We start from the raw sequence: 25,048 nt of genomic DNA on the forward strand, positions 1-25,048 counted from the left end.
TGGTTGCTCATTTAACAAATGCTTATTTAGAGCCGGGCACACTATTCCAGACAGATACTGAGAATCATGCCATGAACAAAGTTCCTATTTTCATGGAGCTTACGTTTTTCATCAAGGAAACTTAAAGCCCAAAATAATCAGTAATTGTTCTTTTTAAAAACTTCAAAAAAATTTTTTCATGGAAATTGAATTATTTATATGTTATGTCCATTACCTGTTACTCAAGCAAATAAATGGTCTTTATTACTGTCTTGCTGACTGATCAGACTACTGTTAACTTAGCTACGCACGTTTTATTTCTCCTAAGTGGACCTTCTCCGTGATCATAGCTTTCTTTGTAGGAAAGATGGATTTTAGACAACGTGATAGCCGGAATCTGTGTAGTATTCGTGTAAGAGGACGTAGTACTAAAGCAGGGAAACAGAAGAGAAAAAAATCACATTGATTGCTTGCTGCTTTTTAATTTCAAGATTAAGAACAGAAGGAAACCTTTTATCTCCATAGAGTGTTGTACTCTTAAAATGAGCAAGGATTAAAAAAAAAACCTCGGGTCATTTTGAAAAGTTTAAAAAAAATTTTGATTAATCATCCTTTACTTTTTCCCTGTATGATTATGAAATGACTGAGATTTTTGTGCAGATTTTTGGTTATATTTATTAAAGTGTAATTAACATACACTGAAATTAACTCATCTTATGCATACAGTTGTATGAATTTTGACAAACCCATGCAGTTATGTAACCAATGCCATAATCAAGATATAGAACGTTTACATCACCCCAGAAAGTTCTTTCCGGCCTCTTTGTAGTCACTCCCCTTGCCCTGCACTGCCAGGCCCTTGCAAACACTGCTCTGTTTTCTGTTCCTATAGTGGTGCTTTTTCCAGAATGTTACATAAATGGAATCATATAGTATGAGCCACGTATTCTGGTTACTTTCACTTTGTATAACACTTTTAAGATGCATCCATGTTTTTGCATATATCAGTAGTTTGTTCCTTTATCTTTCTCTGTGGTATTATATGAGGGTACTATAGTTTGTTTATTCGTTTACTGATTAATAGACATTTGAGTTGTTTCCAGTTTTGGACAGTTATGAATAAATCTCCTATAAACATTTGCATAGAGCTTTTTGTCTAAACATATGTTTTTATTTCTTGGGAAAATACCTAGGAATGGGATTCCTGGTTCACATGGTAAATGTATTTTTAACTTTTTTTAATAACAATTTTATTGAGATATAACTCACGTACCATAAAATTTACCCTTTTGAATTGTGCGGTTCAATGGCTTTTATATATTCACCAAGTTGTGCAACTATTACTACTATGTGATTCCAGAACATTCTCTTCCTCCCAAAAAGAAACCTCATGCCCATTCATCACACCACATTTCCCCTTCACTCCTGCCCCTGGGAACCACTAATCTACTTTCTGTTTCTATAAATTTGCCTATTCTAGACATTTCATATAAACAGAATTATACAGTATGTAATCTCTCATGAATGGCTTCTTTCACTTATCATAATGTTTTCAAGATTCATCTACATTGAAGCATGTATCATTACTTTATTCCTTTTCATTGCTGAGTAATATTCCATTGTATACCACATTTTATTTATTCGTCAGTTGGTGGAGTTTTGAATTAGTTCTACTTTTTGGCTGTTATGATTAATGTTCTGTGAACATTCATGTATAAATTTTTGTGTAGACATATGTTTTCATTTCTTTAGGGTATATACCTAGTAGTGGAGTTGCTGGGTCATATGGTGGTAACTCTATGTTTAACATTATGAGGAACTGGCACACTGTTTTCCAAAGTGATTGTACAAATTTATATTTCCACCAGCAATATATGAGGGTTCCCATTTCTCCACATCCTTGTCAACACTTGTTATTGTCTGTCTTTTTTATTATAGCCATGCTAGTAGATGTGAAGTGTTATCTTACTGTATTTTGATTTGCATTTCCCTAATGACTAATGATATTGAGCATTTTTTTTTGTGGTTATTTGCCATTTTTATATCTTCTTTGGAGAAATATTTATTCATGTTCTTTGCCCATTATTTAAATTGAACTATTTCTCTTTTTGTTGTAGAGTTCTTTATATATTTTGGATATTAAACTCATATGTATAATTTGAAAATATTTTCTTCTGTTCAGTGGATTTTCTCACTCTCTTGATAATGTCCTTTGAAGCACAGAAGATTTAATTTTGGTTAAGTCCAATTAGTCTGTTTTTTCTTTTCTTTTTTTGCTTTTGGTATTAGATACTATCTAAGAAATTGTGTGTAATCCAAGGCAACAAAGATTTAATACAACATTTTCTTCTAATGTATGTTTAAGTTTAAAAGAAACTGCCAAACTATTTCCCAAATGGCTATATTATTTTTATGCAGATTTTTAAATGGATTATTATATTTCCTTTTAAGGACTTCATGGAAGCATTAAACAAGTCATTTTTTTTATTTCTTTAAAAAACAACTGCCATAATTGGAAAACTATTTGCAATACATCACAAAGGACTAATCTTCCTAATATTCAAAGAACTACTATAAATAAATAAATACTAACGATCAATTAGGAAAATGAATTTGAACAAATAGTTAACCTAAAGGAAATAAAAATAATACAAACACATGAAAAGGTACTCAACATTATTTATTTATTTATTTATTTTTTAAGATTGGCACCTGGGCTAACAACTGTTGCCAATCTTTTTTTGTTTGTTTCTGCTTTATCTCCCCAAACCCCCCCGTACATAGTTGTATACCTTAGTTGCAGATCCTTCTAGTTGTGGGATGTGAGACACCTCCTCAACGTGGCCTGACGAGCAGTGCCATGTCCGCGCCCAGGATCTGAACCCTGGGCCGCCACAGCGGAGCACGTGAATTTAACCACTCAGCCATGGAGCCGGCCCCTCAACATTATTTATAATAAGAGAAATAAACATTTAAAACACACCAAGATACCAGTTTTCATATAGCATATTGGCAAAAATAAAACATACATGGGTAAACGTGGAAAAACAGAAATTGTCACACATAGCTGATCAGAATATGAATATATATATAACCTTAATAGAAAGCATTACACTATTAGAATGCAACTGCAGATACCTTAAGCCCTGGCCGTTCTCCTTTGAGGAATTTATTCTACAGAGGTACTTGTACATTACATAAGTATATTGCAGCCTTGTTTACAATATTAATATTTACAAATGGTATAAATGTCCGTCCATAGGAGCATTGTTAAATAAATTAGGGTTTAGTTATGAAATAAAGTACTACTTTGACCATAAAAAAATAGTGAAACTCTTTATGTAGTGATAAGAAAAGATCTCCGAAATATATTGTTAAAAAGGCAGAGTTTGGGATATACACATGTGTTTTTATTTACTTACATTTGCAGAAAATATCAATAGTAGTACTGATTGCTTGCAAAAAGGAAATTGGGTGGTTGGGAGGCCGATAGGAGGGAACCTTTTTGCTGTATATTCTTTTGTGCTCCTTAATTTTTAAACTATCATAATATATTTACCTATTCAAAATAATCTAAATACATTTAATTATTGGTAAGATGCTGAGAAGCGTATTTTTATTTATAGGAGAAAATGAAGAGTTTTTACATTTTCATGGTAAATAGTTCCCAGTGTAATAGACTATGGGTATTAAAAACTTTCTTATTTCAGGTAGAAGCAGTAAGTACATCAGTGCAGGACTCAAGTGTACTTGTACAGAGAAGCACGCTGGACCTCATACTCTTCTGTTTTCCATTCCACATGAGTCAGGTAAAACATTAATGCTGATATTAATATAAGGCATTCTTTGGAAAATACAGATTCATGATGTGTAGTTATTTTTAATTTGGATTCTTTTATAAACCAGTACGTACATAGAAAACAAGTTCCTTTTTAATGAGTGGACCTTGTAAAAATTTTGAAGAAAAAAGACTTATTGATTTGGATAAGATGTGGAAATTGAAATACATTATTTCATACCTTTAAAAAAAATGTTCTAATGTGTAAAAGGCAAGAGGTAGTACTCATTGCTAATTCTGGGTGAGCCAAGATTCTGAGACCTAGGCCTTCTACCCAGCTGTTATCTCTGTCCTTATGTTATCTTTTCTTGGTTTGGTCATTTCAGGATGTATTTCAGACCCTTAGCAGAATTGGCTGTAATTTGAAAGCCAAATATTTAGTCACTGTGAGTTTGTCTAGTGCTTTTGTTACAAATGAGAGCAACTAATTTAACAAATCACAAATGAAGCATTTCGTTGCTGGAACTTAATCACTGTCCTCATTTTTCAAGAAATCATTCAAATCCTTCTGAGTTCTAAACCTTAAGGAGGAGTGATTTAGAGCAACACTTAGTATGTAAGCATTCAGAATGGTGGAACTATATGCCTAACAAAAGTAATAAGGTATAGAGAATTTTTACTTTGGAAAAGTAAGTTTATTTCTTAAAAGTTATTAGCAGAGGGCCCAGCCCTGTGGCCTAGTGGTTAAGTTTGCACACTCTGCTTCAGTGGCCTGGGTTGATAGATTCAGACCCCAGGCACAGACCTATATCACTCGTCTGCCATGCTGTGGTGGTGACTCACATACAAAATAGGGAAAGATTGGCCACAGATGTTAGCGCAAGGCAAATCTTCCTCAGCAAAAAATAAAAATAAAAAGTAGTAGAACAGACTATTATTGGTTTCTACAAGACCTGTGGTTAGTAGATAACTAGTGAATTTTCATTATGATCAGCACTACTCAAATCTTTCTTTATTACTTTATTCCATTTGAAATTGAATTATTAATCATTGAAGAATTTTACACTTCATTGCCTATACTGTCCCTAATTGGGACATAAACCACCCCCAGTTTCTATTTTGAGACTTTTTATCTTTAAACCAGAGGCCCTTATTCTGCCTCTGGCTTTTCACAGAAATGTCCACCAAGACATCTCAATGTAATCTAAACTTACTAGTATAGAGGTGAGCAAAGAGCCCACGAGATAGAAATGATTTTACTTTTTTAAAGGCTCATAAAAGAAAGCAAAGAATAGACCAAAGAAATGTATGTGGCTCAAAAACCTAAAATACTTATTATATGGCCCTTTACTGAAAAAAATTATTGTTCTTTACTCCTAAACTTTTCCATTATTTTTTCTCTTGCAAACATTCAACATTATTAGTTTTTCAGTACACTGATAGATGACTCAGCAAGGTCTGAGGAATTAAGTCATGGTAGACTTAAATTGGAAAGAACTTCATTTGCAATCTCACTAGGCCAGTGTTTCTCAACCTTTTTTCAGCTGAGCTTCCTTCAGTACTTTTTCACTTCACCACATCTGTATCCCTACCAAGAAGATTTTCTCCAGCCTTACCTTCTGTAATTTACAATATGAAAATAGTAGCTATTTTGAAAGTGTTTTTGAAGCACATACCCTGTCCAGGCTCAATTCTAACACTCTTCCCTCCGTTACTGTACCAAATCATTAGATTACCTGAGAATAAGGGTCATGACAAAGTCATCTTTGTGCCCCGCTTTCCGTCTTTCTATGTCTTGCCTATAATAGACACTCAGCAAGTATTCATGGTAATTGTCACTTGAGAGCCTTCATTACCGTATCCCAAAAGAGTGATTGCTGTTAGGAGCTTCAGCACTTAAGGAGTTGTTAGACTCTTTATTTATTTCATGGAAAGCTGACCCTAATCTTGAGTAATCTCTAGTACTAACACCTTTGAAATGATAATAGAATTTTTTTCTATATTAGAAATATGTGGTGATGTCAGTAGGAATCAAGAAGTCACTTCTTACTTTCTTAAGAGCAGTTTTTCTCTCAAAATAAGATTGGGAGACATTTGTACTTTTTAAAATTTTGTGACAGTATCTATAATCTGCATATCTGATGTTGAATAGCTAGCTCAGCAGTTGTTACATTCTCTAGTGTCAGTATCTCATTGCACTCTTTAAAAATATTGAGGATCCAGGGGCCGCCTCCTGGCCGAGTGGTTAAGTCCATGCACTCCTCTTCAGCGGCCCAGGCTTTTGTGGGTTCAGATTCTGGGAGTGGACGTGACACAGCTCATCAAGCCATGTTGAGGTGGCATCCCACATAGTAGAACCAGAGGGACCTACAACTAGAATATACAGCTATGTACTAGAAGACTTTGGGGAGAAGAAGAAAAAAAAAACATTGGCAACAGATGTTAGCTCGTGCTAATCTTTAAAAAAACAAATATATTGAGGATCCAAAAAAACTTTTGTTTATGTAGGTTGGATCCATCTATATTTATCATATTAGAAATTGAAACTGAGAAATTTTTCAGTATTTACTAATTCATTTAAAAATAACAATAACAAAGTTACTGCATTCATATAAATAACATCTCATGAAAGCAACTATTTTCCAACGCATTAAAAAAAGTTAATGAGTAGAGTAGCAGTGCTTTGTATTTTTGCAAATCTCTTTAATGTCTGGCCTAATAGAATAAAATGCTCATATCCACTTCTGCATTCAATCTGTTGTGATTTTTTTCTTTTGTTTGAAGTATGTGAAGAAAATCTGATCTCACACTGATATGTAAGTTGGATAAAAAAGGAGTATTTCAATAGTCCTTCTGTCAAAATAGCACATTCTTCTTTGATACTACACCAAAACTCGACAAAGTTGTAGTTTTACAAAATTAGTTGCAATATGGAATCTAAAACCATATCAGTGAACTTTTTGTATTCTGTTTTATTGAAATCTGCTGGTCTGTCTTGCACTGTGAATGGGTCTTTTTACCTATACATGCTTTTGTAACATCGTGATTGGTTATTTGGAAAATGTTGGTTTACTGACATGCAGATCTTCCAAATGTTAACACATTTCATTATAGAATAACAAACTATCACATTCATTACTGTCACCACTGATCTCATCAGTAAACTTTTTTAGGCGTTAGGAGGCTTTCAAGCCAATTCAGTTCAACACAATACAATTTCAAGGCAAATACAAATTTTCCAAAATTCTAATTTTCTTGGAAACTCAAATTTTATTTGTAACAATGAATATTGTTTTCCTTGAAGTGACAGGCTGACTATTTATTTTTTAGAAAATGTCTGCCCCATGCCCAAGCCTGAATAATCACAGTTTGTGTCAGTCATGCTTTTAGGTAAAAGTGATAGACTTTTACCTAAAAAAAGTCTGGAAAAAAGCTGGTAGCTCAGCTCACAATTCAGAGTCACTTAAGTGCCTTTCTTTGAGATGTCTATCATCCTTCAGTACACATCAGAAGTGCTTTATGTGTACTTCCTATTTTATTACACAGAATGTTAAAAGACATGTACTAAAGGGTCAATATTTAATAAAATAAGTTTTTGCTGTTTCATCAAGAACATTCTTAAGTGAAACTGGCTTTTTTTTTTTTTTTTGCTTTGTCTCCCCAAATCCCCCCAGTACATAGTTGTATACTTTAGTTGTGGGTCCTTCTAGTTGTGGCATGTGGGATGCCACCTCAATACGGCCTAATGAGGGGGGTGCCACGTTCACGCCCAGTATCCGAACCAGCAAAACCCTGGGCTGCAGAAGCGGAGCACACAAACTTAACCACTTGGCCGCCCCTGGCTTTGTTTTTTCTTCTTGATTTGACTGCAAGTACATAGCAGTAAAAGATACAGTGACTACAAGTACAGTGGATGCCGTTGCTGTACTGCTTCATTTCTTGCTGAGATGCCAGCAGTTTTACCCACTATCACATGATCAGAGCAAATGTTAACAAAGCAGAAAAGGCAAATAACATCTTGGTATTGTTATGAATATGGTTCTTAACCATATGGCCTTCATGAAGGGGTGTGAGATCCTTAGGAGTCTGGGGACCACACTTTGAGAATTGCTGAGAGTAATAGAAGACATCTATGTTCAGATGAGTGACTGTAATTTGTTGACTTCTGATGATCTGTGTTCTATGACATCTCAGTTGTTGCTCTAAGATTCCTTTCAAACAAATAAGCTGGGTGTATCCCTTTCTACTACTGTCAAAAGGCATGGTGAAATAAGAAGTTCACTAGTCTATGGTTAAGGAGAGATCAGTTCTCTGTCCAGCTGGGGCACTAACCAGGCTTTGGAATTCAGCTACACGTTTAGGCCCTGTGAAGCTCTGGTCTTTTGTTCTAGAAGGGTTGTTAGACTAGTTGATTTCCACATTACTTTCTAATGCTCAGATTCCAAGATCCTATTCTAAAGTGATTGTCTAATAATCTTAAAACTAACAGCGATTTAATTAGCTGCCTTCCTTTTACTGTTCTTTTAACTTTACCTCTGATAGCTAAAACCAGATCTGCTTTAGAAAATCATTTTTTGAACTCCTACTTAAGGCTGTTAAGAAAGATGTAAATAAAAAATGAATTATTTCTCTTTAAAAGATCTGGAGTAAAATGAACAAAATGTTAAAATTTGTTAAAGCTGACTGATGAGTACAAAAGCATTTATTGTTTTCTATATTTTTCTATATGTTTGAAATACTTCAAGATAAATTCCAAGTCTTTCATTTCTTGTTCTTTAAAAAATTTATGAAGATAGCAAACGTCTAAAGAGTTTGTAGTCAAGTTGACAACACTGTGAATGTGAAAGACTAAAGGCATATGATTTCCTTGTATTTGTCCCATCTTGCTCCATTTCCTTTGTTTTGTGTCAGATTTTGCTAATATTGGATAGGATGAAGAACTTTGAACTGGAGGTTAAAATAATTCAGTTATGTTTCAACTACACAAGTAAATAGCTCCGTTACTCAACTTTTTTAATGTTTCCTAATATATAAAGCGGAAGTAATTCTTATGTTTGAAAGATCAAATAAGATAATGTTATTTGAGAGTACCTGATAAGTCCTAAAGTTCTGAATGTATTGCAAGGTACTATTTTTTTAAAGAGAAAGAAAGACATACTGTTTTATATGTGACTGACTACAACCACATCCCTAACTTTCCCAGGCCACTCGACCAGACATGATCAGGATCCTGTCAGCAGCCCTTCATGTAGTGCTGAGGAGGGACATGTCCCTGAACCGAAGACTTTATGCATGGCTTCTTGGTAGGTGTTGGATGTGGTTGGTCTTAGCTGGGAAAAGATGGAGAGGAATTTGCCATACTTAAATATTATCAGGTTGTGTGTATGTCCTAAATGAAGAAACTAAAACTTTGCTTAAATGGACAATAAAAATAGAAACAGTATTGTATATTGCATGAAGAAATTTAATAAACTTCTTAGTCAAAGAAGCTATTTTAATCCATGGGTCATGTTCCCTTTGACAAGATTTCCTCCCCCCCTTATAAATTGAGGTGGTTATTCTGTAAGTATGTAAACAAAGAAGGATAAATTAATAAAATAATGAAATAATTTCTAAAACTTGGAAGTCATCAAAGGAATCAGACTAGTGTTACTGTCCCACACGTGGTTCCAGTCTCCCACTCAGGCAGTAAAACATTGTGTACACTTTGTTCTTCCATGCTTTTTGTGAGTGTTTGGCCTGTCTTCACAACTCCTCACCACCTGGAGTGAGAGTGGACAATGTAACTTACCTTGGATTTTCTGAATCTTCATTTATTTCACTGTTCATAAGATTGAAAAAAAAAAAGATAATTCTGGAAGAATACTATGATACTCACTTACATATTGAATTGGTTTCCCTTTATTAAACTATCTAAAATGATCTCTCTTGCTGACATTGATTGGGCTACTAATTGGTAAGTGTTTAGTGCTGCTTTTGAGATATTTGCTGTTTTGGTATTTAGTAAACAACAGTTTTGGGAATTCCATTTTAATTTATTTTGTAATTTGTTTTCATGGAGGTTTTGATAACAACGGTGCTATCGTAGGACCCAGAAGCACAAGACACAGTAACCCTGAAGAACATGCCACTTACTATTTCACTACGTTTTCAAAAGAATTGTTGGTTCAGGTAATGAATACTTTCATTTTATTTTTTTGGTTAACTCCCTGACCACTAGAGTTACTCAACAAGTGTTAAGACAAGGTCCTGCCTTAATTGAATTGATTCACAGTTGAAGGGGTAGAGACACGACTCACAAACTTGCTAAGAATGACTATAACAAGCAAATGACTACTGTAAAGCAAATAAGCATAAGCTAGAATCACTTCTCTGTAAGTCCAGAGACTTCTTTTTTTACTTTGTTTTCATGACTTTATTAAAACATAGTTGCTGGGGCTGGCCCCGTGGCCGAGCGGTTAAGTTCGCGCGCTCCGCTGCAGGCGGCCCAGTGTTTCGTTGGTTCGAATCCTGGGCGCGGACATGACACTGCTCATCAAACCACGCTGAGGCAGCGTCCCACATGCCACAACTAGAAGGACCCACATCGAAGAATATACAACTGTGTACCGGGGGGCTTTGGGGAGAAAAAGGAAAAAATAAAATCTTTAAAAAAAAAAAAAAAAAAAAACATAGTTGCAGCTTCTCACCTGTCTGCCCTATGAAAGTTGGAGCTTTTCCAAAAACAAGCCAGGACCTATGTTATTTCCTCCCAGGGAAATGTGGGTTGCAACAAGAATCTAAATGTGATAAAACTACTATTGTAATGGAAATGTTAAAATGATCTATAGGTTTATGTCATATTATTTTTACTTCAATTATATTTGTTGAAGATATCTGAAAATAATCTGAGAAAATACGTAGTATGTGAAGCATTTTAAAATGAGTCAGATTACAAGAATGTAGTTAGTTTTGAGTCACTAATGGGGAAATAATTGTATACTAGCAGATATTACCATGAAGTGGCATAGTTTGGGGCATATGGATGTTCTGCTTAGAAATATTTTTATCTTTTGGGTAAACAAATAACTCATGAATTTGTTTTTCTAGATTTTCTTTAACTTTTCCACTTTTTTTCTAGAGAAAATGTAAGCATTTTTCCTTCTCTCAAGACGAATGAGTATAATTTTTTTCCCCCTAGCAGAGGGAAAAAGCCAACTTCAGTGAAAGAGCTTCAGAAAAGCAGTGGGGAATGTAAATCTCCATTACATATGGTTGTATTTAAAAATATTTCTTTTAGAAAAAAATCTTTGAATTTGTTTATTTAAATGACTAGTGTACTTTTTCTTTTTTAAAGGCAATGGTGGGGATCTTACAAGTGAATGGATTTGGAGAAGAGAGCACTTTAATGCAGGATCTAAAACCTTTTCGTATTTTAATCAGTTTACTGGACAAACCTGAGCTAGGTAATATATACTTCCTAGAGCATAAGGTCATATGTGGTTGTTTTGTATTGTTTCATGATAAAAATAAAACAAAGTCATTACTTAGAAAAATTGCTATATTTTGAGGCCTTTAAGTACATGTTTTCAATGATTTCTTACCTAAAAATGACTCTAGGATATTAAGAAAATACAGATGTACATCCAACTGGTATGTTGTCATATATCTACCCTGTACTGTGTTTGTAGCAGAGGAGTCATTTTAAAGATACTATCTAAACTCTTCTTAATCCTGACTAAGTTACTAAAATTGAAACATTTGTGATCTGTCAGGGCTATCTTATAGTTTCACAGAATTCAAGGACTTGAGCAAAATATTTGGCTTATATCCCTCAGCTTCCTTCCCCATATCCCATTTGTTTTGTATGTTTTCCCTTTCTTCATTGTATATTTCTTATATATTAGACCTAGTGGGAAGTTAGTTATGGCACCTGGGACAGAAATTAAGAAAAACCATAAATATTAGCAACAGTAAAATAATAAAGTATATAATTTTATTAAATTATATGCAGATGTTTTAGCAAATATGCTTGTCTCACCAACTCTTAAATATGAAAAATTTTAAATATAAAAATAACTTGAGTTGTATCAATGGCTTTGAGAATTTATTTTAGCTATTATGTGATAATAAATGAAGCTCAGGCACTTTTTGAAGGAGGTTGGCATCTATTACAGCAATAAACAGAAAATAAAGTTTAATAAATAATTTAATAAAAAACAGTAATAAAGGTTAGCCTCGTGCATTTCTGTATTTAAATTAACAGTAGTAATAATATTGGTAGCATTTGTTGAATGCTCATATATCCTGGGAGCTATGCTACCCACCTTACAAGTACTCTTCCTAACCCTGACAACAGTCCTGTAAGTTTATTACTATCCTCCTTCTAGATGAGGAAACTGAAGCTCAAAGAAGTCAAATATCTTCTCCAAGGTGAAAGAGCTATGAACTGGCAAAACCAATTTCTCTGATTTTGTAATTTCTAGTATGTCAACCTATAGTTAAATAAACTTTTGTTCAGTTATTTACTGTTAGCTTGTCAAAATGTGAAGGTTAGCTTCAGGAAAAAAAAACACTTTTTAAAAAATACTTGTTTTAAAGCATTCTGTAATTGGGCTGATTTTCAGATAATCATGATTTGTCAGTGCTAATTATTATCTTCAATGTGTATATTAATTTTAGGACCTGTAATTCTAGAAGATGTCCTAATCGAAGTGTTTAGAACATTATATTCTCAATGTAAAGCAGAATTGGACCTTCAGATGGAACCAGCCTTCAGCAAGGATCATGCTCAGCTAAGCAGGTGGATTACCAAAAAATTAAGCCCGTCGCAAAGGTGTCCTCATTTATTAACATTCATAAAGTGGACACTACTCTATGAAGTTTGTGTTCTGAAGGAGTAAACTGATTTAAAATATCACTGTATTTTGGTAATATGAGCTCTCATCATTGATTGCACTGATCTTTCAAACAGGCATTTACAGCATGACTGCTGTATGGTAGAACCACCACAGCCCAGGGTTGGTTCTCAGTCTCACCAGTTTCAAAAACGAGATTTTAGCAGTTAGTGTAAAAATATAGATTCCAGCGAGTTTATTCACACCCACCAAACTCACAAGAGATTAACTACACCTTGTCAGTTAATGGGAGTTGTACCTTGCTTGGTAACTAGGCTTGGTTGTTTGCATGGGGTAGTGCCTCTTCATGACTTGACACTCAGGCAACCAAATCATGGAAAAAGACTTGAACGCAGAGTTAAGTGAATCAAAGGGCACCGAGTGTTTTTTGAAGAAATTTTTTTTCAAATTATGGTTATTTCTTCTCTCAGATATATATAAATATATATACTTTTTGAATGCCTGGGACAAGTCATATAAAATTAGCATATCCTATTCTCTAAGGCAGCAATAAGATACATGTTGACCAAGTCGTAATTTTTCATTTCTTCTCTATTTTAAGCAGCCCACCTCTTTTCCAGTCTTATCTGTCATAATATGACAAAGGTTCCAACACTACAATTTCTTTTATATAGCTTGCTTTTCATTAGTGTCTCTTTGGTGAGACTTTGGAGAAAATGTACTTTTATATATTAAAATATTTTAAGATACGTTTTTGTTTTTTTGGTGAGGAAGGTCAGCCCTTGGCTAACATCTGTTGCTAATCTCTCTCTTTTTTCCTGAGGAAGATTGTTGCTGAACTAACATCTGTGCCAATCTTCCTCTATTATGTATGTGGGATGCTGCCACAGCATGGCTTGATGAGCAGTATGTAGGTCTGCTCCAGGAATCCAAACCCATGAACACCAGGCTACCAAGGTGGAGCACACGAACTTAACCACTACGACATCAGGCCATCCCCTTAAGACTGTTTTTGATTTCTGATAAATATGGTCCCCTGTAATTTTTGTTTGAGGAGTTAATAGTGACTAACCTGATACTCTATTTCATTCTGTACTCTGCCTGATAATTTATATTGCCTCGTAGAGGTATTTAATTAGTCTCTTGTGCTCTAACTTGCTATTGCATTGACAGTACCACATTATTTTTAAAAACAAGTGGGTTTTTTTTTTTATTTCGCTGAGGAAGATTCACCCTGAGCTAACATCTGTGGCAGTCTTCCTCCATTTTTTAGCATGTGGGCCACCAGCACAGCATGGCTACTAACAGAGCAGTGTAGGTCCACACCTGGGAACAACCTAGGCTGCCAAAGCAGAGCATGCTGAACTTAACCACTAGGCCACCAGTGCTGGCCCTAGAACCAGTGTTTTTAATTGTTAGGAAAGATGGCAGGAGATGGTAGATAGGTGGGTAGTTAATAGGCTAAAGGATTCCCACTTGAAATAATAAAGTTATTTTTCCCTGATGGAACTTCAATAATAATGGCTATTTATAGTGTTAGCTCTTTTTGTTGTTTTTGGTTTTCAGGCTAAGAATAATTTGATTGAAACTCACCAAAATAAACTTAACCTTTCTTAAGCAAATCCTGAAGAGCACAGGAAATCAGACAAAATTATTTCACAGTCAAGGCTGTCAAAATCATATGACTACTCAGTTTATATGTGCAAGGGAAACAAAAGAATTTAATGCCACATGAACAGTCAGGCACTCAAAATAGTTCAAAAAGAATTTGTTCTTTTGCCAGAAGCACAGCTGTTTTTTCTTAGGTGGGGCTAATTTCTGATCTTGGTCATACATTTGAGTTGTGAACACTCAAATTTGAAAAATAACTACACATAAAATAATAGAGTGACAGTAGATAAAAATTATTTGTTGCATTTTTCTCACTAGCAAGTTTTCTAGCAACTACTTAGGAATGTATACTGCCCTAAATAGCATTGCACTCACATTTAAAGTTGAAAAAAATAAATGTTAATATTTATTAGTTTTTGTTTTTCTTTTCCTTTTTTAGTAAATTAAGGGAAAATAAGAAAACAGCAGAGCTGATTAAAACTGCCAACCTTCTTTTTAACTCCTTTGAGCCTTATTATATGTGGGATTACGTTGCACGTTGGTTTGAAGAGTGTTGTAGGTATGTTAAACTGTTTCATTCATTTTAATTTAATAGCATCCAAAGCCAGCTTTTGCCTTTTATGTGTTTTTTTAAGTTCTTGACTCTAAGGAAAAGAATGTTCTTTTATACCTTCTACTACTGACAACTATTAATTATTTAATAGTCATAATCTGGCTCTATCATGTCACTTTAGAATGTGGAATCATTGCTCATATAATCTCATATGAATTGCAAAGGAGTTTAGAGATGAGTTATTCAGTCACCAGCATGGATAAAAGATTTTCCCTATAATAAGCCGGTTTTTCTTTGTTGTAGAGAAAATAGCAAATTTTGGGCTGCTGACTCAACACACTTTCCCAAAATGATTTCCTCTTTGAATAACAAGAAATCCCTTGGTCACTCTTGTGTTTTTAAAGCCATTAAACCAGCCCATATTGTTCCTGGTGAGTGATGAAAGCCCTTCACCCCTTAGGACATAAAGCTTAAAAAATGCTATGAAAACCCAGGAAAACTAGTGAACCTGAGTGGAATCTCTATCTGGATTCCAGACCAAATCCTTTCAGAACGAAATTAACCTCTCAAGTCTCTGGAGCATGTAGTCAAAAAGTAAGCGTTTGTAATCTCAGAATTACGAGTCTTTTAAAAATATAAATGCTGATGTGCTATGTTAATCTTTTAACGATTTAGAAAGTTCTTGCTTACTCACTCAGCAGATACTGAGCACCTATTTGAAAAGCACTGTGTGAGGCATATAAACAGTCCCTATTTTCAGAGACTTTATGGTGAGAACAAGTAAGACATGCACATGTGTATTCCTAGTATTAAATTAAAAGTTATAAATTCCTTAATAGAAAGATTAAAATGTGGTAGGAATATATAAGAATTATGAGTATCTTTTTGCTACGTAGCCCTCATTTCTACATTCAGAGAGACACACATCCATCCTTCTTTAGCCAACTCGGACTGTTACTTGAACACAGATTAACTTTCCTGCTGCTGAGCCTTCACTCGTGCTATTTCTTCTGAAATAGTCTTCGCCTTGCCCATCTGGTAAGGTCCTAAACAGAGTTCACCCACCTTTCCTTAACCTTCCATGACTCCCTCAAGTCTCTCATTAGAATCATCTTCTCCTATACGGTCACATTGTTACATTTATTTGTCTATATGCTTGATATTTCTTGCTGGTTGGGGACTATATCATAGTCTTACTTAACTTTGTGTCTTCAGAGTGTAGGGCAATGTATGGTCATAGGGTTAATATGATTTCATGTGAATATTTGTTGGAGGAATGATCCTATTACTTGGGTCAGAAGAGGCTTCCTGGAAGAGGTAACATTTGATCTCAAACCTTGAAGGAAGGATGCATTCTGGATATGAGAGAATGAGGTTGGGGAGGATGGCAATCCAGGAGGACAAATTTGTATAAACAAAGGCCCTGAGGTTAGAAATCAAGCAGCAAATAATCCATTTTAAGTAGGAAATGATATCTATAGTGGGAGCAATGGGAAATCAGTCCCCCCAAATGAGACCTATCTACGACACTTAAAGTACAGATTGGGAGTTATAGGGAGAGGTTAAGCTTAGAAATCTCGCTTTGGGAATTTTCCATGTAGAGCTACAGTAGGTCGTGGAGGAAAGGAATGTACTTCATCGGGAACATTACCCTGTGTGTCCCAGTATTGACTTGACCCTCATTAAGAAGACAATGATGTTGTCACATGTATTCATTTCAGTTGACAGTATACTTGTTAAAGTGGACTTTGTCCTTTTAGGAGGACGCTGCACGCCAGACTTCAGATTGGGCCTGGAGACAGTAGCGAGTCATCTGAGTTACAGCTGACCAGTTTCTGCCTGCTGGTGGATTTTTTATTGGATATAGTTTCTTTGGTAAGATCACCATGGTAAAAAATTATTGAGGAAATCTAACATAGTTTAAATATTTCATGCTGGAGACAAACCTCATCTTCAAATAAATTTCGTCTTTAAAATTAGATTGATTTTCTTTCCCTTTGGCATAGCTTTTTTTCATAAGATTTTCCAAGTGTTTTTTGTCCTCTGACATATATATATATTACATATACAAGTCTTACCTAATATATGGAATATACTTTATAATTGCATGTTGTATATGTAAGTCTTACCTAATATATGGAATATACTTTATAATTGCATGTTATTGAAATCTTAAATGTTTAGTGTATAATGATCTAATGCTGCATTTGTATTTATTAATGATTCTTTCTATTAAATTAAGACTGTTGGAAACTTTTCCCCTTATCTTTTCTCTCAATTCTTTGCTTTCTCATTTTGAAGCCTACTAGAAGTATGAGGGTGCTGTGTCAGGTATGACATTCAGCCTGTTTTGTTTTTAACTGATTGCATTTACGTTTGTTATAATTCCAGTTATGTAGCAGATAAAACTGGGGTTATTTTATAATATATGCTTTGAAGTACATAAATTGAGAATTTGGGAATAGAAGTTTTATGTCATTAATAACAAAATGACCATACAATGTTAAGAGCATGATACATATAAAATATTATAGTTGAGTAAAATTATTTCCTTTTTTGTATAGATTAAATGTAAATAAAATAACATAACTTTTGTATTATACATTGTTTAAGCTTTTCTCATTTCCTTTGTATTTTCAGGAGACTTACATTGAAATCCAGACAGAACACTTGCCCCAGTTGCTGCTCAGGATGGTTTCTGCCCTGACAAGCCATCTCCAGACATTGCACTTGTCTGAACTCACAGATTCACTCAGGCTCTGCTCAAAGATCCTTAGCAAGGTTCAACCTCCACTGTTATCTGCCAGCACAGGAGGTGTGTTGCACTTTCCAAGTGGGCAGAACAACTCAGTCAAAGAATGGGAAGACAAAAAGGTAATGTGAACTATTAATTTTGGTATTACACTAGTTATATTTCTTCAAAGCCAAACAGTTTCTGAGTAAAATCACTTATACATAACTATTTGAATATTAGTGAGTCTTTCCTAGATCCAAATGTTGTGGCAGTAGACCGTCCTGTAGGCTTTTGGCTCTGGTGTAGTTTAACTGTCTGTATCAGCGCATTCCAATAGAAATATAACGCAAACAAAATACGTAATTTTTAATTTTCTGGTAGCCACATTAAAAAAAGCAAAAAGAAACAGGTGAAAATAATTTGAATTATATTTTATTTAGCCCCATATAGCTAACTTATTATCATTTCAACATGTAATCAATCTAAAATTGATGTAATATAAAAACATTAGATATTTTACATTCTCTTTTGTACTGTCTGCAAAATTCCGCTCTGTATTTTACACTTACAGCACATCCTCATTCAAACGCTAAATTTTTATCAGAAATACTTGATCTGTATTTAATTTCATAAAATTTACGTTTGAAAAATTAGATTCACATACCCAAGTTGTCCTAAATATACTTAAAGGTTTTCTAATAAGTTACCAATTTTTAAATTTTAATTAAAATTAATTGAAATAAATTTAGTTCCTCTGTCGGATTTCTAAGTGCTCACTAGCCACATGTGGCTAGTAGCTACCATATTGGACAGCAGGTTTGTCATCTAAACTTTACTGGTCCCTTTCATATATACACTAAACTTTTGACATGCGCTTCTTGAAATCCATAATCTTTTTACTCTCCTCAGTCTTCCAGATTCTTAATGCTTACTGTATGATGTTGAATAGAGTTACGGTAATTTTAATGTCTCTCATTAGTAACATACTTAAATACCTATAAAACACCTATGGAAAAATCAATATTCAAAGCTTTCAGGTTTATAATACTAAAATATTTTTAAGCAAATATTAATGAAAACATTCAATGGAATTATATAATTCCATTGAATTTAGACACGGGGCACTGTGTTAAAATGAAGATTTAAACATTTCTAGTGTATAAGATTCATTACTGAAATCCTGTATTTGTATAGCTGCCCCAACTTCTTTTCAGTTGCTTTTTTATCTTTTTCAGCCAGGCACAATATATTATCAGGATGATTTCAGACAACGTTTCCCATCAAGTATTAATCCTAAAACTTTTTTCTTCATCCTTCTGAATATATTGCTTTTCATATATGAAATGAGCATTACTGATCCTTAATCAGTTTCAATATATCCCAGGATCATCCTACATAAAGCAAAACCAGTCTCTCTTAATTTCCTTCCTACCTGCTTATTATTTATATGTGAGATTCTGTTATGCTATTCTGGTATGATATGATTCTATTGCTGGGAAATTCATTTTGTTGTGTTGTTTTTCCATAATTTATGCCTCTAGAATCTTTTTAAAAGTAAAACTAAAACACGTCTTAACTGCTTTTGAAGCTTTGGTTTTTATTTGAGTGAGATTAATGAGAGTGAGGGAAGGATCTTAGCCTTCTCTCAATAGCATATTCAAATATGTTCATATTTACTATGTTGAAAACATGTGGAGGCATTTATTGATGGTTACAGATAAGATAAATGGGAATATCCATTCATGTTAAATGAAATACAATTAAATAGTATACTTGTTTAAAAAATACAATGATTCATTAACCTTAGAGTATGCTTACCCCTCCACCTTGGGTTTTCTTATATGGTTCCAGGGCATATTTGTTGTTTCCTATTTTTCACTGAAGCACAATGGTATTATCTTTTCTGAGATGTGTGTGTGAAAACTGATCGTATTTGAAATCTGAGGGTACTTTCTGTATTCCTCTTCTGAAAGTATAAGTGAAGGAATGATTCCTTAAAAAATTATAAATCTAATTTTGTCTCTGTGCACTTGGTACATTTTTGTAAAATCGGATATTGGATCTCTATACCCAAATGTCCAAAATATGTAATTCTTTTCTATTTTCAGAAAGACATTTCAGTATAAAATAATTTGAAACATGGTTATATAATAGAGACAATACAGCTAAATATTATAAATATATGCAAGTTTAACTGAATGTATAGCTTGAATTGTAACATAATATTGTCTCTTGTTTTATGATCCTTATATAAAAAAGATCAATACAGAAATAACTTTATAGTATTAAGCTAATGACAATCTTACCATTTAAGTAAGACTTCTTTTTAAAATGTGTTAAGATTTTAGATGATTAACCTTTCAAAAGAGAAAAATTGATAATTAAGTTCAATTCTGATACCTGCCTCTAAACTTTAACATTATAATATGAAAAGTTGTCATACTGTTATAGATATAGTGGTATGCTATGGTGAAATGAGCATGAAGTTTAGAATCACCTAATCTGAGCTCTTCTACTAACTACTAAGCTTATTTGCTATAACCTTGGGCACATTTTTTTTTTTTTTAACTTCCCTGAGCCTCAGTTTTCTTACCTTTGAAATAGAGAAAACAACCTCTCTTCATTCAGCACCCACTCTGTATAAAGCACTGGATATCCAGAGGTGAAGTAGGTATTCCCTACCCTTCTCAACCCTTTCTTTTGGAAAGTTGGGAGACACACGTTCAACAAATAATTGCACATTGAATTATAGTTGTGATAAATGTATGAAGGAAAATGTAGCGTGGTGGGAATGTGGAAAATGGGCTGATCTAACCTAGATTAGGGCCTCAGGAAGACTTTCTTGAGGAAGGATTGTTTGAGTGAAGCCCTACAGGAATTGGGGTAGGAGTGAGGCAGAAAGAAGAGAGCGCTTGACAGAGGAAGGAGCGTTCACAAAGGCTCTTAGGCAGAAAGGAACACTATGCAGATAGTGAGGGGGAGTGTGGCTGTTGAGGTAGGCAGGGGCCAGGTCTTACGGAGCCTTTTTCACTGTACTAAGGCTTTTATTCCTTATCTTAGGAGCATTGGGAAGATACTGAAGGTTTGAAAGAGGAAAGTGACATAATCAGATTTGTGTATTAGAAAGATTATTTTGCCTGCAGTGTGGAGTACGGATCTGAGAGACAAAAATGAATGTGGGGAGACCTGCAGTAGTGCAGGTGAGAGGTGGTGGTAATGTGCTAACAAGATGGGAGAGTGAAGACAGAGAGAAATGTATGGTTTAGCCATAGATTTAGGAGGAAAAATCAATTAGCCATAGTAATGGATTGGTAAGGGTAATGAGTGATCACTAACACTTATTGTTTGTTAACTGTCAGGTGCTTTATATAGACTGTCTTAATTCATCCTCATAACAACTGTAAAATATAGGAATTATTATCTTAATTATACAGATGAGGAAACCGAAGTTTGGAGAGGTTAAATAACTTGCCATGCTAGTAAGTGGCAAAGCCTTAGCTGACTCATGGCCAGCACCCAAAACCACCCTGCTGCAGTGAATGGAGGGGAAGTGTGAAGGAGAAGTGGAGAAGGTACAAGAATCACTGCTTAGGTTTCTCTCTTGCTGATTTGATGCATGGTGTATGATTCACTAAAGTAAGGAACATTGGGTGAGACCTTGCTTTGTAGCAGCAGAGAAGTTGGTGTGTATCTTCAGTGATCTTCAATAAGATCTCTTTTTAATGACCTTAGTCAAATTCAAATTATGCTCTGGCCTAATCACCCAAGAAAAGCATGATATATACAACTTTTGTTTACTTAAACTAAGCCAGAAAATATGCTTGATGATTATACTCATCCTGTCATTATAGGGAGGGAATGGTTAATCAATTCCAGCTCTACTTCAGTAGCTAGTTCATTTTTTGTTTATATTGTAATTGTCTCTTATCTTCTCCTCTAGATTGCAAACTATTCCTTTTATTCCTACTACCTAACACAGTGTCTGGCATATTATGTGGATTTAGTAACTGTGAAAGCATGAAAGATTAACAGCAAACATCTAAGTGGTACTTTATATATTGAAGACAGAAATTTCACATTCATGTAGTCCTGAACAGATGACCTATTAGATTTTATGTCTGGTTTTTAAAATGTCGTTTTTGTTTTTGTTTTTTACCTTACATGTTTCGTTCCTTGCGTTATTTGGATATTAGGAAAATTACATTGTTTGGACATTAGGAAAGTGGTTTCATGAAGTAGATTGAATAAATTGTTAGTCATTTGAGAACAAGCATATGGATCCTGGAGATTTGTACATACAAATTTTACCCTCAAGAATCTGACCTTATGCTATGCATGTAGTGAATAATAAATACTTAGTGAATGACTTTATATTAATATACTCATTAGAACCATATTCATATTTCCTGTTCATTATCATAGACATATGATTCAATTGTAGAAACTATTTTGAGATTCAACCAAGTATGTACATTAAGTTGTGAATACTCTAATCTAAAACTGACTTCTCTCAAAACATGGCCATTTCTAATTTTTAATTCCCAATATATACATTTAGCTACTCAGCCTTATACTCTTTGTAATCTCTACTAGGTATCATCAGTTTCTCTTGAAAATCCTACTGAAGTGTTTGAAGATGGAGAAAATCCACCTAGTAGTCGATCATCAGAGAGTGGATTCACTGAGTTCATACAGTATCAAGCAGACCGAACTGATGACATTGACAGAGAACTGAGTGAGGGACAGGGGGCAGCTGCCATCCCAATTGGTAGCACATCCTCTGAGACAGAAACAGCCTCCACTGTGGGATCCGAAGAAACTGTCATCCAGCTCCCTTCCATAGTCACTCAGGGGACAGCACCCCGAAGTGGGAAGACAGCCCAAAAGACTGCAATGCAGTGCTGTTTGGAGTATGTCCAACAGTTTCTCACTAGACTTATCAACCTCTACATCATTCAGAGTAACTCTTTTTCTCAGGCTTTGGCTACAGAGCAGCAAGGGGATCTCAGTCGAGAGCAAGGAGAGACTTCAAAATGGGACAAAGATTCACATGGAGATGTAAAAGAGAGACATATAAATAAACAAAAAACTTCAAAAGAATACCTTTCTGCCTTCCTTGCTGCCTGTCAGCTCTTTTTGGAGTGCTCAAGTTTCCCAGTTTACATTGCTGAGGGGAACCATACCGCAGAGTTACATTCTGAAAAATCAGAGACTGGTAAGGTCATCTCTGTTTTATTTATATTTAAATATTTTCTATGGCATGCTTTTTCTTTTTTAAGAAGCACTCATATTAAATCTGGACTCTTTTTTTCAGCCAGTTAATTTTTAAAAGTGTTACTTTAATTTGTAGATTTTTTTAACAAAATATTGTCATTACGGGGAGATTGAAATGTTAGAAAATTTTGTGATTTTGTTATCTTTCACTTTGCTTGCAAGTAAGTATAAGGTAAGAAAGAAATCGGCTCCTTTCTCTGAAGAAAAGGAATATAACGTTTAGATCTACTGGTTTCCTTTATTATGACTAGTATCATGTGTGTTTACCTTTATTGGAATTTTTATATAAACACACACATAGTACAGTAAACATAATGTTTGATTAATCTACTGTCTTTTAGGACAGGAAAATAGATTGTATAACTTGGCATAAGAAATACATATTGAAAAAGTTTATGAAATTCTCATTGCTGCTTTATTTTCTTAAAGCTACAGGTGAGAAACCATGGTTTTGTTAAAAGATCAAGGCCTAAAGGAATTAAGTAGAGGTGCTTTGTTTTTTGAAATTAACTTGGAAGTTAGAGTATGTGTGAAAGCTTTAGTGGGATGACCTCTGTTGGCTTCCATCTTTTGTTTCAGACTGGGAGCATGTGCAGCCTCCATTGTGGCTCCAGACTCTGATGAATGCTTGTAGCCAAGCGAGTGATTTCAGCGTGCAGAGTGTTGCTATTTCACTAGTCATGGACCTGGTGGGCTTGACGCAGTCTGTGGCCATGGTCACTGGGGAAAACATCAACAGTGTGGAGCCTGCACAACCCTTAAGTCCAAACCAGGGAAGAGTAGCTGTGGTTATTAGGCCTCCCCTCACTCCGGGCAATCTGAGGTACATAGCTGAGAAGACTGAATTTTTCAAGGTAAATTCTAAGAAATACATGCCTAAGGTGATACTTGACCTAGTTTGCTTAGCAGAGATTTTAAAGATGATAATCAGGCTTAATTGAACACTTCTTAATATCATATCATATAGAAAAAATACCACACTTGATCTCTACTGCTTTGGCCATCTTCTCCTCAGTTTTCTGAGGAGAAAAAAGATAAGGATGAGGGAAGCCTTAGGGTAAAGAAAGGCAAGTATTAAGTCATTAAGGCCATGGAAGAAATAATTTCAGCTAAAAAAGAGGAAAGCTCATTTATGCAGTAAAACTTACTTCCAGATGAAGTGGTTGTGAACTTTTGCTTTTCAGAGTACAACTGCAGCTCTCCAAAACTCCCAGCAAAAGTTTTCCTGACTCTGTATTGTCTGATTATCATCTGTGGTGTATTATGTCATTCAGAAAAAAATGCATTCTTTAATTTCTGTCACAACAGTGCAGATATTCTCTACATACAAAGAATATCAAGTATATTTGAATTGTATTACATCTTAAGCAGGTGGATTCTTTATGCACGAAAGATAAAAATTTTTAAAATCTGATTTCAAGTCATTGTGCCCCTCTGGATAGTTCCCTCTACTAGATTAGAGTTGATTTCTATAACATTGTGGTGGTAAATCCTGAAGATTGTTGCATTTTTATTAATGCTGTCATAGATCATCAAATGCTGCATTAACAAATGTAGCTCTGAAATACATATGACCTATTTTGTATGTCTTAAGTAGTTTGGGTATTTGGACTATGAATTATATTTCACTTTGCAGCATATAACCGTAAATATTAAATTACATTCAATGTGGGATTTGTATCCTCTTAAGGAAGATAATATATTCTAGCATCACTTTATTAAATTTCACTAAAATAGTGAAATGGGGTCTTATCTTGGCCCTGCAGAAAGTGCTTACATGTCTGATGTTTAAAATAAATATTATTAAAGCACTATCATAAGAGGTTTTAAGGGCCTGGATGACCAGAAAGTGGACAGATGGAAAGCTACACTTTTAAAAGTCATCCCAGTGGTATAATGAGTATTAAAGACCTTCCAGGTCTGGCAGTCAGAGACTTGTTTGTACCTAATAGGAAATGTTTGTTAAATAAATTTTTGTTTATGGTTTTATAACACTGTCACTTTTATATCCTTTTCTATAGCGTGTAGCTTTAACATTGTGGGACCAGCTGGGAGATGGGACGCCTCAGCACCACCAAAAGAGTGTGGAACTGTTTTATCAATTACATAACTTGGTTCCTTCTTCTAGCATCTGTGAGGATGTTATAAGTCAGCAGTTAACCCATAAAGATAAGGTAAATTTGTCTCTTCTTATCCTGTGCTCTCTCCCCGCCTCTGCTCTCATTATACCAAAAGGTAAATTAAGGAAATTCTAGGAGAATGATTACAGCTAGTATCTGAAT

At 34.5% G+C, this 25,048-nt stretch overlaps 1 protein-coding gene across 29 annotated transcripts in view; it reads left to right on the forward strand.

Annotated features, from left to right (window-relative positions):
• Positions 1-25,048, forward strand: part of DOP1A (DOP1 leucine zipper like protein A) — a 91,518-nt gene that overhangs the window by 31,038 nt on the left and 35,432 nt on the right. For 10 of the 29 annotated variants that reach the window (XM_070225194.1, XM_070225203.1, XM_023650721.2 and 7 more), the window contains 11 exons: positions 3,690-3,788; positions 8,961-9,060; positions 9,819-9,928; positions 11,094-11,202; positions 12,419-12,539; positions 14,645-14,764; positions 16,519-16,633; positions 17,399-17,632; positions 22,086-22,707; positions 23,346-23,620; positions 24,788-24,940. In XM_070225194.1, the coding sequence (XP_070081295.1) occupies positions 3,690-3,788; positions 8,961-9,060; positions 9,819-9,928; positions 11,094-11,202; positions 12,419-12,539; positions 14,645-14,764; positions 16,519-16,633; positions 17,399-17,632; positions 22,086-22,707; positions 23,346-23,620; positions 24,788-24,940 (2,058 nt within the window). Of the gene's footprint in view, positions 1-3,689; positions 3,789-8,960; positions 9,061-9,818; positions 9,929-11,093; positions 11,203-12,418; positions 12,540-14,644; positions 14,765-16,518; positions 16,634-17,059; positions 17,090-17,398; positions 17,633-22,085; positions 22,708-23,345; positions 23,621-24,787; positions 24,941-25,048 lie in introns of all 29 variants that reach the window. The other 19 variants (XM_070225201.1, XM_023650718.2, XM_070225186.1 and 16 more) reach the window with 5 other exon arrangements.

The sequence above is a fragment of the Equus caballus genome, chromosome 10 (assembly GCF_041296265.1).
Source record: "Equus caballus isolate H_3958 breed thoroughbred chromosome 10, TB-T2T, whole genome shotgun sequence".
NCBI classification, from domain to species: Eukaryota; Metazoa; Chordata; class Mammalia; order Perissodactyla; family Equidae; genus Equus; species Equus caballus.